The sequence below is a fragment of the Hordeum vulgare genome, chromosome 3H, assembly GCF_904849725.1.
Source record: "Hordeum vulgare subsp. vulgare chromosome 3H, MorexV3_pseudomolecules_assembly, whole genome shotgun sequence".
Taxonomy (NCBI): Eukaryota; Viridiplantae; Streptophyta; class Magnoliopsida; order Poales; family Poaceae; genus Hordeum; species Hordeum vulgare.
Genome location: NC_058520.1, coordinates 270,740,345 through 270,755,363, shown reverse-complemented (window position 1 = coordinate 270,755,363; position 15,019 = coordinate 270,740,345). Strand labels below are relative to the sequence as shown.

Genomic DNA, 15,019 nt, shown 5'->3' with positions numbered 1-15,019 from the left:
AGATTTTATTTCCTCATGTCTCTTCTTGAAGATTTACCGAATTGGCCTCGTCGTGTAAATCTCTGGAATTTCCTCACAAGCATTGCAAGCTCCTGTCCAAATTCTTCAGGATCACAAATGTTGTCGTCTTTGTCTTCGTCTTAAGATGAGGAAATTGCTCTAGCCTTCAGTGCACGTGGTCTGGAATAGCTTGGTCCATATAGATCTCTCTTTTCTTCTAGCTGGAATTCATGAGTATTTAGCCTTTCTAGTATATCAGCTGGATCAAGCATCTTGTAATCTGGTCTTTCTTGAATCATCAGAACTAAAGTATCAAATGAAGAATCCAAAGATCTCAGCAGTTTCTTCACAACTTCATGATCAGTGATGTCTCGAGCTCCCACTGCTTGCAGTTCATTTGATATGTCAGTGAGGCGATCAAAGGTGTCTTGGCAGCTTTCATTGTCATGTCTCTTGAAGCGATTGAAGAGATTGCGAAGAATATCAACACGAGAATCACGCTGGGTTGATACTCCTTCATTTACCTTGCACAGTCTCTCCCAGATCAGTGTTGCAGAGCCCAAGGCACTTACTCTTCCAAACTGGGCAGGACTCAGATGACCACAAATGATGTTCTTCGCTTGAGAATCGAGTTGCTTGAATTTCTTCACATCAGCCGCAGTGACACTGGCAGAGATGATGGGGACTCCATTTTCCACAATATACCAGAGATCATTATCAATAGCTTGTAAATGCATTTGCATTTTGTTCTTCCAGAATGGAAAGTTCTTTCCTTCGTAGGTAGGACATGCTGCGGTCACCTTAAACATGCCTGCAGTCGACATAACTAAAACTCCAGGTGGTTAAACCAAAATCACACATAACAAGGGAGTACCTTGCTCTGATACCAATTGAAAGTGCGTTATATCGACTAGAGGGGGGGGTGAATAGGAGATTTTTAGAATTTCATCACTGAGGAAATTCCTTTTGAGGAAATTCCTCACTGATGACTAACTTACAGCGGAAACAGTAAAGGATCAAACGTGCAAACGTTCACAACAGTAGTATTATAGAGTGAAGAATGTGAAAACAGATTGCACAGTAAGCAGGCACGCAGAATACAGATGATGATTAACTATTGTGAAGAATTTGGGGTTGAGGAAATTCAGAGAAAGTCTTCAACAAATTCTTCAAACAGTCAAAGTGAAAGTCATCAACACATAATACAGAGAAAGTAAAGAGTTGAGGAATTAGAACCCGATTCTTAGTGAAGACTATTGTTGATGACCCAGTTCCAACTGCTGTGACAGTTGTACATCTGGTTTGGAGCGGCTTGGTATTGAAACCAAAGAACATCCAGTCCCGGGACACACAGTCCCTACCGTGTTCTCCTTGAGCTAAGGACACACAGTCCTCGCCCAACACTCGTGGTAAGTCTTCAGGGCAAACTTCCAAACCCTCACAAACTTGGTCACCCGGCGATCCACAATTGACTGCTGGATTGCTCTAGACCATGACGCCTAACCGTCTGGAGGATGCACAGTCCTCAAAGGTAAAAGGCTTCAGTCCCACACAGGAACAACTTCTTCAGTGATGCTCAATCACTAGGTTTAGTTTGTGGTTTCGGTGTATGGGGTATTTCCTCACTCATGAATTACTCTCGAAAGCTCTGAGGAATTTGTGTTGCTCTTATGACAAGTGTCAGTTTCTAACGGAGCAGCCAACCAGCTAGTGGTTGTGGGGGTGGCTATTTATAGCCTGGGAGCATCCCGACATGATTTGACACTAATGCCCTTAAATAATATGACCGTTGGAGTGGATAAGACCAATGACTTGGCATGGTTATCGAAACGGTCGGAACCCTCAACTGTGAGAGTCCTCATGTCACTCATATTCCTCACTTGAGGCTTTTGATAGGATTAGGCTTGGGTTGAGCATCATGAGGAAATTTATTCCATAGTGTTACTTTGCCCCCTTTACTAGTACGGTGTTCCTATTCATCAAATGCGAAGAAAGTAAAACAGAAAACGTAAATCTTCACGCTTCAATTTCTTCAGAACGATTTTCTTCCGGAACCACCGGTCTTCTCAATATCAGTATCTTCATGAGGAATATCAATTTCATCGCAGATTCCTCGTGATTCATTTCTTCAGCTTCAAACCAATTTCTTCAACTGAAAGACATATATTTTTAGGGGTCGATATTCTTCAAATATCTCAAACTCCTCAATGACTTATAGATCCTGTGTACACTCACAAACACATTAGATACTTAACCTATAAGTCTTCAAACCACCAAAATCACTAAGGGGCACTAGATGCACTTACACCCTTCGAAGATCTCTCTTCGATCGGGAACACGGTGGGGTTATGATTGACGTAGGTAGGTGTTCAGGATCACATAGTGATCAACTATCATCGATCGCTAGAATAGACCACCTTCATACATGTTCTACGTAAGTTAGCCACCATATTAAGCTTAGGATGCTGCAACCTAAATACTCCACCTTTCCAACCTAATAACTTGACTAGTTCTGGCACCGAGGTCATAGATTGCTGAGTCCCCGTGGCTCACAGATTCCTTCACAACACCAACAGGTTCAGGTACCCCCGAGACAGGTGATCCCGACGGCACACAGCTGGCGTGGCAGTACGATGAGGAGAACGACCGCCTGTACGTGAACTATCCAGAAGATTGAGGCATGGCCGTGATCATGGGCAAGCATGCAGGGTAGCATAGTCATTTCTCATGTTTTGTAGTCCGTAGCGGAACTACCTTGTTTGGATGCGTGATATAACTCTGATATATTTATGAGATGGCAATTGAATCCCTTATTGTCATTCTGTTGATATTATGTATGTGCTATGTTACCATGTTTGCGAAACGCTTAGATGCGCTTCTTTCCAATTCGGGGCCTCGTTTCCCAAATCGGAAAGGATCGCATCTTAGTCGTTACAAAGTTCAACTTAACAGTCTCCACTTCAGTATCGGTATATAAAGCAGTGTTTTGGAACCAAAGGCAATTTTTGTGTGCCTCTGGGATCTGGTGGGGGATTGCTGGAATTTTGTCTACTTTTGGGCCAGCCCAATATATAATTTCAGAAAATTCCTAATAAATCCTAGAGGCCCACGCATCCCATTTGTGCAAGGCAAGAGGTGGAAATGTTTAGTCCCACATTGCTAGTTTAGTGGGAGTTGGACCTCCTTATAAGGGAGGACGTTTCCACGCATGTATGAGCTTGAGAACAAGAGAGACATACACGCGCGCTCCTCCTCCTCCGCCGCCCGCCTCGCCTCGTCATGACACGACGTGGGTTGCGGGAATGGGCCGAGCCGAACTAAATTTTTGCCACGCACGACTAGTATACGAAAGGTCACTCGGAAGCTGAATGTTTTGTTGTAGTGGTTATTGAAAGCGAACGCAACACTCTTCGGCTGCTGTCTGTTCGTTTCGTCTCCCTCACTCTCTTCGGCTCCCGTCATTGGCCTCTCGCTTCCTTCTCTTGCGCCTATAAAAGAGAGGTCGCTCTTCTCCAGAGAAGACGCATCAGAACTTCCTCTCGTCACCGGTTCCTTTCTCCGTGCTGCTGCTACGTTCTTCCCCATCCCTACTTGCGGCGTGCACCGTAGGTCGGGACAGTAGGCCTCCGAAACTCCGTCTCTTCAAGTCCTGTACGAGAGAAGGGCGATAAGGTTTTTGGGGAGCGCTCAACGTGACTACTGGCTTCCATCACGGACACCGACGATCTCTTCCCGGACGACGACTACTTCCCCGACATCGACCACCTCTTCGGTAACATGGCCAACGACAACGCCAACACCAACCCTACCGCTGCTGCAACTCAGTACGTACTCATGTTCTTTTTCATTAAGTTCCTACCGCAACTTTTTGCTATAGTTTCACTTGTAGATATGTTCCGTTTCTGCTCATCACTGCATATGATGCCTTGTGTATATAGAACGGCTCTACATATGTTTCATTCTAGATTATATGTGCACATGTCTTTCGCCGTCTCATCTTTATATTCCATGTCTTGTTTCATCTATTTTATGATAGTCATGTTTTTTCGAGCTTTTCTTTTAATAAAAATCATATGATAAATTGCTTATATTTTCAACAAAATATAGAATATATATTCCTTAAAAGAACATGTTAGTACTTGAAGGAATTACAGGAGACGGCCATGATCAAAACTTGCCGTGAAATACAAACATAACCCGACCTGCACACATGATTATCCTCAATTAGGCCTTGTTTGGCAAGAAGGGGTTGGGGAGGATTGTAGAGGGTTTTTTTTCCAGATGATTGGGTGAATCCCTTCCTTCCATCCAATCATCTCAAATCCCCTCAATTGCCAAATCCCTGAACCATGAGACAAGGTTTCCGAGCCGCGTGGGTAGGAAGGAATCGAGGGGGATTAGAGAGGATTGAATGAGTTTGCTCACCATAAACCCCGTCCACCAAATGAATATGTGGGGAGTTACGGGGTTTCTGATCCGCTCAAAAATAATCCCCTACAAACCTCTTCAAACCCTGCGCATCAAACAAGGCCTTACGGAAAGGAATGATAAAAAAAATCCTGCCCCAACATGTGGGAAGGAAGTGGATATGTAACACGGAAACCTACGCCCCATCTTTTGGAGTCTACCCTGAGATGCACCCCCTCCCTCGTAGGAGAGCGCAGCAAAACTGTCCGTTACCCAGGCCAGAGGGCCACCCACGCTGAGAATAGATGCATCCCCCTCTCGTAGCAGAGCGCAGTAAAACTGCCCGTTACCCATGCCAGAGCAAGAGGGGCGTCCACATCCACAATTCCACATCCACAGGTGATGGACTGGTGGTGCTGTAACCGGTGCACAGCGTGGGAGAAAAGTCATGGTAATAAATAACTCCACCCACCCCGCAGCCAGCACCGAGCACACGAGACAGCGGCAACTAGTAACGTCTCCCTCCCTCGCCGTTTCCTTTCCAGCCACGACGAAAGGGACGGAGGGGGATAAAATCCCAACCCCAACCCCAGGGCGTCGCTGTACTGTCCAGGGAGGGAGCAGCAGCACTTCACTTGCAGCGGAAGCGTCGGTGCTACCCGCTCCACTCCGAGACGCCATAGCTATACCGGAACGACGGCCAGCTTGCTCCCGGTACCGGTGTTGGTGGAGAGACGAGGTATGTCCTTGCTTCCTCTTGTTTCTTCCTTCCTTGGATGAGTTTGCTACTAGGTTGGCTTCTTTCGCCCGGTTTCCTGCCCTCTGGGTGCTCAGATCTGCCTCTCCAGGCTTCGATTTTTCTTTCTTTTTCTTCCTTACTACTTACTTCATCCCGGGGAGACGTGCATGTGTCCCACCAGATTGCTCCGTCGTTTCTCTTCCGTTTCTTATGGAGGACCAACAATGTAAATACAGATAAATCCGTTTGTTTCTCTCAAATCTAGCATTATTTTTCTTTCTTTCTTCTGGACTGGTATCAGGTGCTAAAATCCCCAATCAATTGCACAACGGAGGGAAGAGACGGTTTTCTTTTCATTATAACACACACACACACACACACACACACACACACGCCATTTCTCTGAAGTGACAAAAATTAAATTGTACTCTCTGTCCCAAATTAAGTGTCTTAAACTTAGTACAATTTTAAACTAGATTAGTGACAATTATTTTGGGACAGACGGAGTACTCCGTACTTTTTCTCGAGTCACAATTCAAATTAGTATCGAACCTAACCTACTCTTTTTTTTTCTCAACCGACAAATTGAATTACTATTAAACCTAATCCAAACCTAACTAACCCAACTCACAAATTAAAAAAAATTCAACTTGACGCGACTACCGTTTCAAGATTTCAACCATGGGGTTTCACTTCGCACCCACCGTTCCTCATGGAATTAATTCATGCAAACTTATCACCTTCTCACCTGTGACGCCTTATTTTCGAAGAGGTTCTTTTATTTTTCGGTACTAGCACATGGGCCAAACATCCCAATACGACTGCAATCCAAGCCTCTCTTGGTATACTTAGATTTCAATATAATACGAGATATATATTACAAAATTTATGTTTATACCAAATTTCAAATGTTCTATTTTCTAATGCTATAACTTTTGTGATATACTATAATTTATATTACATTATTAGTAAAGTGACGACCTAGAGATATGGAGGGGCTAGTATTTTATGTCGTGATGTTGACGGTCCAAATTTTCTATTGTCCATCGAGCATCTCATAGCTGATTGAGAGTTGATGGGAATAGGTGTCTGGTTTGCCTGCACTGGAATCACAATCTCATAGCTGATTCATAATTGATGGGCATATGTGTTTGGTTTGCCTGCACTGGAATCACAATCAGAGGTAGCTTTGGTTGATGTAGCTGTCCAATTGGAATTATGCTATTTCAGCTTCATTTCTGTAGCTGTCAGATATGGATGGTCTCCATATCCCATGGTTTCTCTCATGCAGACTTTCTTTCTTGGGCCATCTTCACAGTAAATATTAACCTATGCCTGTTACTTCTGATCACTGGCTTTCCTTTCACATCTTTGTGCTGAAAGGCCCAATTTAGACCAGACATTAGAAATATTGGATTCAAGAAAATCATTTTTCTGGGAATTACATATACTTTCCATGTGTTAAGACATCATTATTTGGTGCTACAAGAGTAGATAGCGTTTTGTGGCGAACAAAGCATTCCTACAGAGTAGAGCCGAACTCAACTTAGTCTAGCATGTCAAGCTTGTAATATTATTTCGTGGTTGTTACATGTTTACATCTGTTAGAATAAAACGCTAATGCAAGATCATAGACGACACACCGAGGCACGATATTTGTTAACGAGGTTCACCGATATGGCTACATCCCCGGGGCATGACTACGGGCGCTCCTCCCCAAGATACCGCAACACCGGCCGCCCGGGCGCCGGCACAAGTCGCCGGCTCCCCCGCGTACCTATTGCTATCCGATCGTCATGAGTTACAACGTGTGGTGCCCCTCGATATATAAGAGGCCTAGGATACAACGTGTCCGACTCCTACACGACTCGTACCTATCCACACCAATTACAACTCCAAGTCCACGTAACCCCTTGCGTACATAATATTCGACACAAATATAACAAACTCCACCTTGGCGAATATTCTCCACCACCTAGAAGTCATCCATGCGTCGAGCCTCCATGTACTCCGGACTTGAGTTGTCTTCTTTGTAGCTTACTTAGAGCTACCCGACGGGTCTAACCCGCCGCCACCCTGAGACTCCACCGCTACTCCTGCAGCTCCACTCTTCATGACTCCACCTGCAATAGTGCTCCCTTGCAACTTGTAAAGATGCGAAGCCGTCCTCTCTCCTATCATCACGGTCACCCCATCTTCTATGATTTCCATGGTCTTCTTATCCCGATCACAACGGAATTCCATACCACCATCATGAAGAACACCAAGCGAAACTAGATTCCTCCTTAGCCCTGGCACATACCTGACTCCCCGAAGCATCCGCTCAACTCCGTCAAACATCTTGATTTTGATGTCACCTATTCCAGCAACACGATAATCAGTATTATCGCCCACATAGGCGAAACCAAACTCACCAGACTTGTACGAAGAGAACCACTCCCTGTTGGGCGTCGCATGAAAAGAGCAAGCTTCAGTTTTAGTTGACCGTCTGTCTGATACTACGAGAGCATCACTACTGCTGTCTGAGTCACCACCATTAGTAGACAGGTTAGCACTAGCCTCACCCTTCAGCTCTGGGCATTCCCTCTTTATATGTCCCCATTCCTTGCACTTGTAGCACTGCACCTTTTTCTTCTTTTTCTTCTCCGCCTCTTGTCCCTTCCTGAGCTGATAACCTTTAACTGCCAACCCCAAACCTTGAGTACTATCCCTTTCAGCAGCATTCTTTTGCTTCCTCAACTCATGTCCAAGCAATGCTGCCGTGATTTCCTCATTATTGACGGTTGTCTTTCCATGTGTCAACGTAATGACCAAATGCTCATAGGACGGTGGCAACGAAACAAGAAGAAGTAGTGCCTTGTCCTCGTCCTCAATCTTCACATCCAGCCGTGCTAGATCCGTGACCAACTGATTAAAGGCGTTCACATGCTCCACAAGATCCGACCCCTCCTGCATCTTCAGCCCATAGAATTTTTGCTTCAAATACAGCTTATTGGTCGCTGACTTGGACATATAACGACTTGCCAACTTGTCCCAAATTCCCTTAGGAGAATCTTCATCCATGACATGATACATGACCTGGTCTGCAAGGCACAACCGTATGTTGGCGGCTGCCCGCACTTGCATATCCTCCCACGTATCGTCGTCAACCTTGGCCGGCTTCGTCTCCTGCAAACCCTTCAAGATTCCCTGCTGCGCCAGAAGATCCTTGACTCTTGCCTGCCATAGACCGAAGTTACCCGTGCCATCGAATTTCTCCACCTCAAATCTGGTGAACCCCGGCGCCATGCCGAGCCGCGATTTAACCGACCTGTTGCCGCTGGTCTGACCGCCCTTGCTTGCCTATGCGACTTCCTCATGAAAAAGATCTTCAATCCCAAATTCTTCGTCTGAAGCCACGCTGTAATACGCGATCTACCAAGAAATCTGACCCGCACAGACCGTGTCCGTCCTTGAGAAAATTGCCGTGAAGCCTCTTGCAGCAAAGCGCAGAATACAACGCTAATTCTGCTCACAGCAACTCGTTCGCTCCACTTTTTTTTTCCGAATCTGCAGACTTTTTTCTCGTGTCTTCGCTGCCTCCGTCGCCAGGCTTTTATTGCCGTATGGATCCATAGGCTTTTCCTTCCCGTACACGGAAACTGAGTCCAGTCTGCCCCGTTTTGTCCGGTCATGTTAAACCAAGTCTCCGAGTGACCGATGCATGCACAATCATCTTTTTCTATGCCAAATCGTAACCAGCAGCAGGATCTGTTCCCTAGACCAACCACGTAACCAGTCTCCCAGGACCGATGCATGCACACGCATCTTTTTTCTATTCCAAATCGTAACCAGCAGCAGGATTTGTTCCCTAGACCAAACACGTATACCCGTATCATCTTGTAGGTTGACTGGCCGCGTGTTAATCCCCTGAACTCCTGCGCTGACACGGTTTGCTTTTCATGTGCGGTGCACCTCATCCAACGATACTAGCCGCCGCACGCCACGAAGCGTCGTCTTCGCGTACACAGCCTCGAACCGTATCCTTCCTTTCCTGTGTCCGCGTCCCTCGAAAAACTCCGCCGCTAATCTCGATGACAACCTCTGCCATGTCTCTGATCTTGGTTCTTCGCCAGCAATCTGAACAACCTTGTCGTGCGTACTCGCCGTACGCCAACCCTGTCGCAACAGACGCCACCTCGCGCAACATCCGTGCACGAGCCGTGTCGTACCCTGGCCACCCGCGTCGCCGACACAATCCGTCCGCAGTGTCCCGCCGCCGCCCTTGTACAACACCGAGCGCATCATCTTGATGCTCTCACACTCCGATCTATCCGACCGTCTCCACGTCTGGTCGTCGGTCTGACCGCGAGCCGAATCCGTCGCCTCCGCAACGTCTTCAACAGCCACTACGCCGGTCTGATCGCCACGTCTAGCCGATCCTTACCGACCGCATCCCATCGAACGGTCCAGGCCTCCTGTCCGAAGTGTCCGACACCATCGACCGCATCCGCGATCGCCGCCATGCTCCACCTTGCGCCAATCGGACGTTTCCTGGCACCCGTCAAGCATGATCCTTGTACCTCCAGATGATCTTCCGCATAGCCTTCTCGTAACCTTGCTCATGATACCACTTGTTAGAATAAAACGCTAATGCAAGATCATAGACGACACACCGAGGCACGATATTTGTTAACGAGGTTCACCGATATGGCTACATCCCCGGGGCATGACTACGGGCGCTCCTCCCCAAGATACCGCAACACCGGCCGCCCGGGCGCCGGCACAAGTCGCCGGCTCCCCCGCGTACCTATTGCTATCCGATCGTCATGAGTTACAACGTGTGGTGCCCCTCGATATATAAGAGGCCTAGGATACAACGTGTCCGACTCCTACACGACTCGTACCTATCCACACCAATTACAACTCCAAGTCCACGTAACCCCTTGCGTACATAATATTCGACACAAATATAACAACATCGAGTAATCACTTTCACTTCTTTGTGTTGAAAAGGTCAATATTGGACCAGACATTACCGATGTTATCTCATATATGAATCGAGTTTCGGAACCAAACTGAACCATGTCAAACTTGTAGTATTATTTGTGATGATATTGAGTAACCTCATATTAAGGGCTTTTTTTTTTTAGAAAAGGAGGATGACCCCCGGTCTCTGCATCTGGGAGATGCATGCGACCATTTTATTGATTATTCCCGAGGACCTTACAAAGTAATACTCCCTCTGTCCCAAAATAACTGTCTTGACTTTGTACTAGCTCTAATACAAAATTGTACTAAGCTTAAGACAGTTATTTTGGGACGGAGGGAGTACAACAATATGTATGAATCCGCCATCTTGGCAACATTTGCCGCTACTCCTATCCATATGATGAAGGGGTGAAAGCTGAGCCAAATATCCAGACCTCTCACCTAAGCCTAACATCTAAAGCCGGAGGCCCTGACCGAGCCACATACCGGGTCAGGGGCACAAACCGGTCTGACGCACTCACATGTGTCGCCGTCACCATCTTCCACTGGTTCATCTTCAGAGCAGATTGAGGTACCAACCTTGGCAGGTGCCTCCGCCATCGACGCCACCATGACCCCACCTTGTGTCATATTAAGGGTTTTTATCTCATAAAGTTTCATTTCTATCGACCCCACCGTGTGTGGGAGCTTGTATGCACTGGGTCTGTCCTTTTGACATTCTTCACTTCACCAGTTCTTAGGTTTGGTTTAGTTTACAAGTTTGTTCTCATGACATCAAACTATCTCAACATTATATGCTTGCTTTCTTCCTTACATCTTACAGTAACATCTGTAGGAATTCCCAGAAGTTATATGAACAACAACTATGGCTACGATCCAAGATATAGGTGTTTCTGCAGCTATCAACATACTGAGTGCCGTCATATTCCTGCTAGCATTTGCTTTCCTACGGCTACAGCCCATCAATGACAGGGTTTACTTCCCAAAGTGGTATCTGAAAGGTACAAGACAAAGCCCAAGCCATGGGGGTGCATTTGTACGGAAGTTTGTAAATTTGGACATGCGATCATACTTAAAGTTCTTAAGTTGGATGCCTGCTGCTCTCCAAATGCCAGAGGATGAGTTGATTAGCCATGCAGGGCTTGATTCAGCTGTCTATCTGCGGATCTACTTGACAGGGTATGTAACTTATGTTTCATTGTGGACATATTTAATGTTGTATCTCCTCTGCCTACTTGTACCTCAGATAAGATGCAACTCCTAGTCACTGGTGAAGTTCTTAGCTTCAGCTTGACTGCACATCTTTTGTAACATGCCTATAGCTGGTTATAATTGTATACTGAACAGTGTTTCTTACGGATGCTTGATCGATTGCGTTGCACAATGATCTGGTGCAGTGAATGTTGCTGATAGCTAGAGATCAGTTCAGTATTAGCATTTTTTATATGTTTTATTCTGTTTCTTCTAGTTGTCCTTTAGGTTTGCATTTGCTGTAGTATTTTATTTCTCTATAAGACATCTAGCTTCCAGTGTTGAAATATTCACTTGCTTCAGTGAGTTAATCTTTGTGTTTAACCATTCATTTTTATTTTTACCTACTTATTATTTGGTTCCAGTTTTCTCAAGAATGTTTATTTTGTTGTATTGATTCTAAACCTTTTCTATTTTGTCTTGTTCTCAATATACAAAGTGCAGCATAAGTATTAAAAATGCCGAACCAATGAATTGTTCTGTTTTATCCACTGATTGTTGTCCAGCTCCATGTTTTTTTGCTTGAATCATTACTTATACTAAACACATTTTAACCTTTGCAGGCTTAAAATATTTGTTCCAATCACAATTCTAGCATTTCTTGTTCTCGTTCCTGTTAATTGGACCAATGATACCCTTGAGGGCTTGAAGGTAGAGCACAGTGATATCGACAAACTTTCGATATCCAACATACCTTTTGGGTCGAAGAGGTTAGCACTAGATGAGTTTATTCTCTTAAATATATTTGCATATAGTAGTTCTCTAAGATTGCTTATGTGGTAACACCACAAGTTAACTCTGGGAGAGGTTACCCAAAGCTAATCTGTTTGAGCATGCAGTCCACATTACCACAAACTTTGAAGATAATAGATATGGGGTAGGTTCAGATTACCCTAAATATACATGATCGATCTGGGGAGTGATAGCCTATCTCAGTTCTTCCCCAGTAGATTTGGGGGAGAGGGAAAGGGAGAGAGAGGTAGCAGAGATAGAGAGGGAGCTAGTACAGATAGAGATCATTATCTAAAAAGAGTAGACACTGGAATAGAGAGATGGAGAGAGGGTTTGGAATATGACCAACTTCCCATCCTCTGTCCAACTGAATTGGGAGAGAATAATGTGATTGCGTTCGTTGGAAATGTAGAGCCCAAAGATTGGCATATATTAATTTGAGCTACAATGCCAGCGTACACCATGTGGCAGCAGATTGGCATGACAGCATAGGACCACATAGAGCTTTACATCAACTCTGGAATTGCTTATTGAGTAACCCTTTGAACACAGGTTCATAGCTCACTTGACTATGGCTTATGTTTTCACATTTTGGACATGCTATGTTCTGTTGCGGGAGTATGAAATAGTCGCAACGATGAGATTGCGCTTTCTTGCATCAGAGAAACGCCGCCCAGACCAGTTCACAGTATGATCTTGTTACTCTGTAAATCTTTTTTATTTCTGTGTCTAATTGGTAGATCAGGATCTAGATTATTTTCCCTGACATTTTTTCTACTTATAAATATTGTTTTGGACGTTGATATGGTCTCTAGGCCACCCTCTCGATGGTAAATTACAAACGGCATAATTTACATATTATGGAACTTCGTTTCACTATGAATCTAGTGACATCAATCTAATGTGTCCAATCTTGATTCTCTTTATAATACTCCTTCCACTTATACATATTGTTTTGAATGTTGATACGGTCTCTAGGCCACCCCCTCAATAGTAAATCACAAACGACAGAATTTACATATTATGGAACTTCATTTCACAATGAATCTAGTGACATCAATCTAGGCCAATATTAATTCTCTTCAAATATGTAATGGTTTGGATCCTAAGGCAACTTATTCGTATTTGAGGGGACAGGTGGAATCCCTTTTTGCCGGTCAGTGTGAACTTGAATATGACATTTTTCCAGTTAAAAACAAATCTTACATAATTCAGTGTGATTGAAAGGATTTACAAGTCAGCATTACGACAACCAAATACACTACCGAGCATATCCAGCTCATTCTGTAAAGAATCATTTGCTGATTATGCTGTTAAGTTTCCAAAGAAGGAAAATAAAGTGCAATATTTATCCGACATATGACTTAAAGCCAATCTTCAATTGTATGGAAAACAGAGACAGCCTAGCTCTTGCGAATAGTTGTATCCAGATACAGAACTGTGTAGTGTGCGAACTCATCTTTTTTTCTTCTTATTTATGCTTTTAGTTTTGATAAAGAAATCAAGATACAATAAAAAAAACTGAAAAGGAGGCGCCCCCCATCCTCTGTATCATGTGATGCACACAATCATCTTTATTAAATGAAATGTATAAACATCCAGCACAAGAATAGTAATAAAAGGCTCAACCACAACCGGTCGCTAACAGGATTACATCACCCGTACACATAATCTAGTAGTGTTACGCCAGCCAAACCGGTCGAGTTTATCCTGTGCTTCTGTCTCCTGACGGCTGCACCCAAAAGCCATAGGCGCCTGATCCTTCGCATGGTGCTCTTAATTTTTAAAATATTATTTTCTATAGGATTTTGCCGTTGTAGTTATGATTTGTGACATACAATTGATGCATGATGGTTTTTAGGTCCTGGTGCGGAATATACCACCTGATCCGGATGAATCAATTGGTGAGCTTGCAGAGCATTTCTTCCTTGTGAATCATCCTGATCACTATCTAACACATCAGGTAATATTTACATTTTTCATGGCTAGGCATAGTCATATTGCAATGGAAATTGTGTATATGCCCACTTCATTCTTCTCAACCTTCTGCTTGATTGGATGCATTGGTCGAAATTCAAACCTTCTATCACGCCAGTCAGATTTTGGTTGGTGTGTGTACAATTTATCTGTACTCAAATTCCATATAAACCTTCTATCACGCCAGTCAGATTTTGGTTGGTGTGTGTACAATTTATCTGTACTCAAATTCCATATAAAGTATACTTATTTGCTTAATGTAAAAATACAAATCATGATTGTGTACTTTGGATTGGCGGCATTACCAGTCATGTTCTAATTTATTTATGACATGCACTTTCTCTTTCAAGGTTGTTTATAATGCAAATAAGCTCGCTAACCTGGTCAAAGAGAAGAAGAAGATGCAGAATTGGCTCGACTTCTATCAGCTGAAGTATGAAAGAAATGCAAGTAAAAGGCCTACTGTTAAGGTTGCCTCCCAAAACTGGATCATGTCTAGCCATCAATTTTCTTGCAAACAGTTCTCAGTTTTGATCAAAATAGGAAAAAGTATATAAATCTCATTCTAGCGCTTTTCTGTTTTATAATTTGTAACTTTGTTCCAGACTGGTTTTCTTGGATGTTTTGGTTCCAAAGTGGATCATGTCTAGCCATCAATTTTCTTGCAAACAGTTCTCAGTTTTGATCAAAATAGGAAAAAGTATATAAATCTCATTCTAGCGCTTTTCTGTTTTATAATTTGTAACTTTGTTCCAGACTGGTTTTCTTGGATGTTTTGGTTCCAAAGTGGATGCTGTTGAACACTACACATCGGAAATTGAGAGGATAGAAAAGGAAGTAAGTCACTATTCAGCTTCATTCTAGCGATATTCTGAAAATAGTACACTTTCTTCATTTAATACATTACGTTGCCCTAAAAAGTAAATAATATCCATCATCCAA

At 43.9% G+C, this 15,019-nt stretch overlaps 1 protein-coding gene across 1 annotated transcript in view; it reads left to right on the top strand.

Moving 5' to 3' along the window:
• Positions 1 to 4,892: 4,892 nt before the first annotated feature.
• The window catches only part of LOC123443645 (calcium permeable stress-gated cation channel 1-like), a 31,679-nt gene continuing 21,552 nt past the window's right edge, over positions 4,893 to 15,019 (top strand). The window contains exons 1-7 of the mRNA XM_045120119.1: positions 4,893 to 5,146; positions 10,953 to 11,296; positions 11,932 to 12,078; positions 12,653 to 12,788; positions 13,962 to 14,063; positions 14,428 to 14,547; positions 14,834 to 14,914. Coding sequence (XP_044976054.1) covers positions 10,983 to 11,296; positions 11,932 to 12,078; positions 12,653 to 12,788; positions 13,962 to 14,063; positions 14,428 to 14,547; positions 14,834 to 14,914 — 900 coding nt within the window. The 5' untranslated portion in view covers positions 4,893 to 5,146; positions 10,953 to 10,982. The remainder of the gene's footprint in view (positions 5,147 to 10,952; positions 11,297 to 11,931; positions 12,079 to 12,652; positions 12,789 to 13,961; positions 14,064 to 14,427; positions 14,548 to 14,833; positions 14,915 to 15,019) is intronic.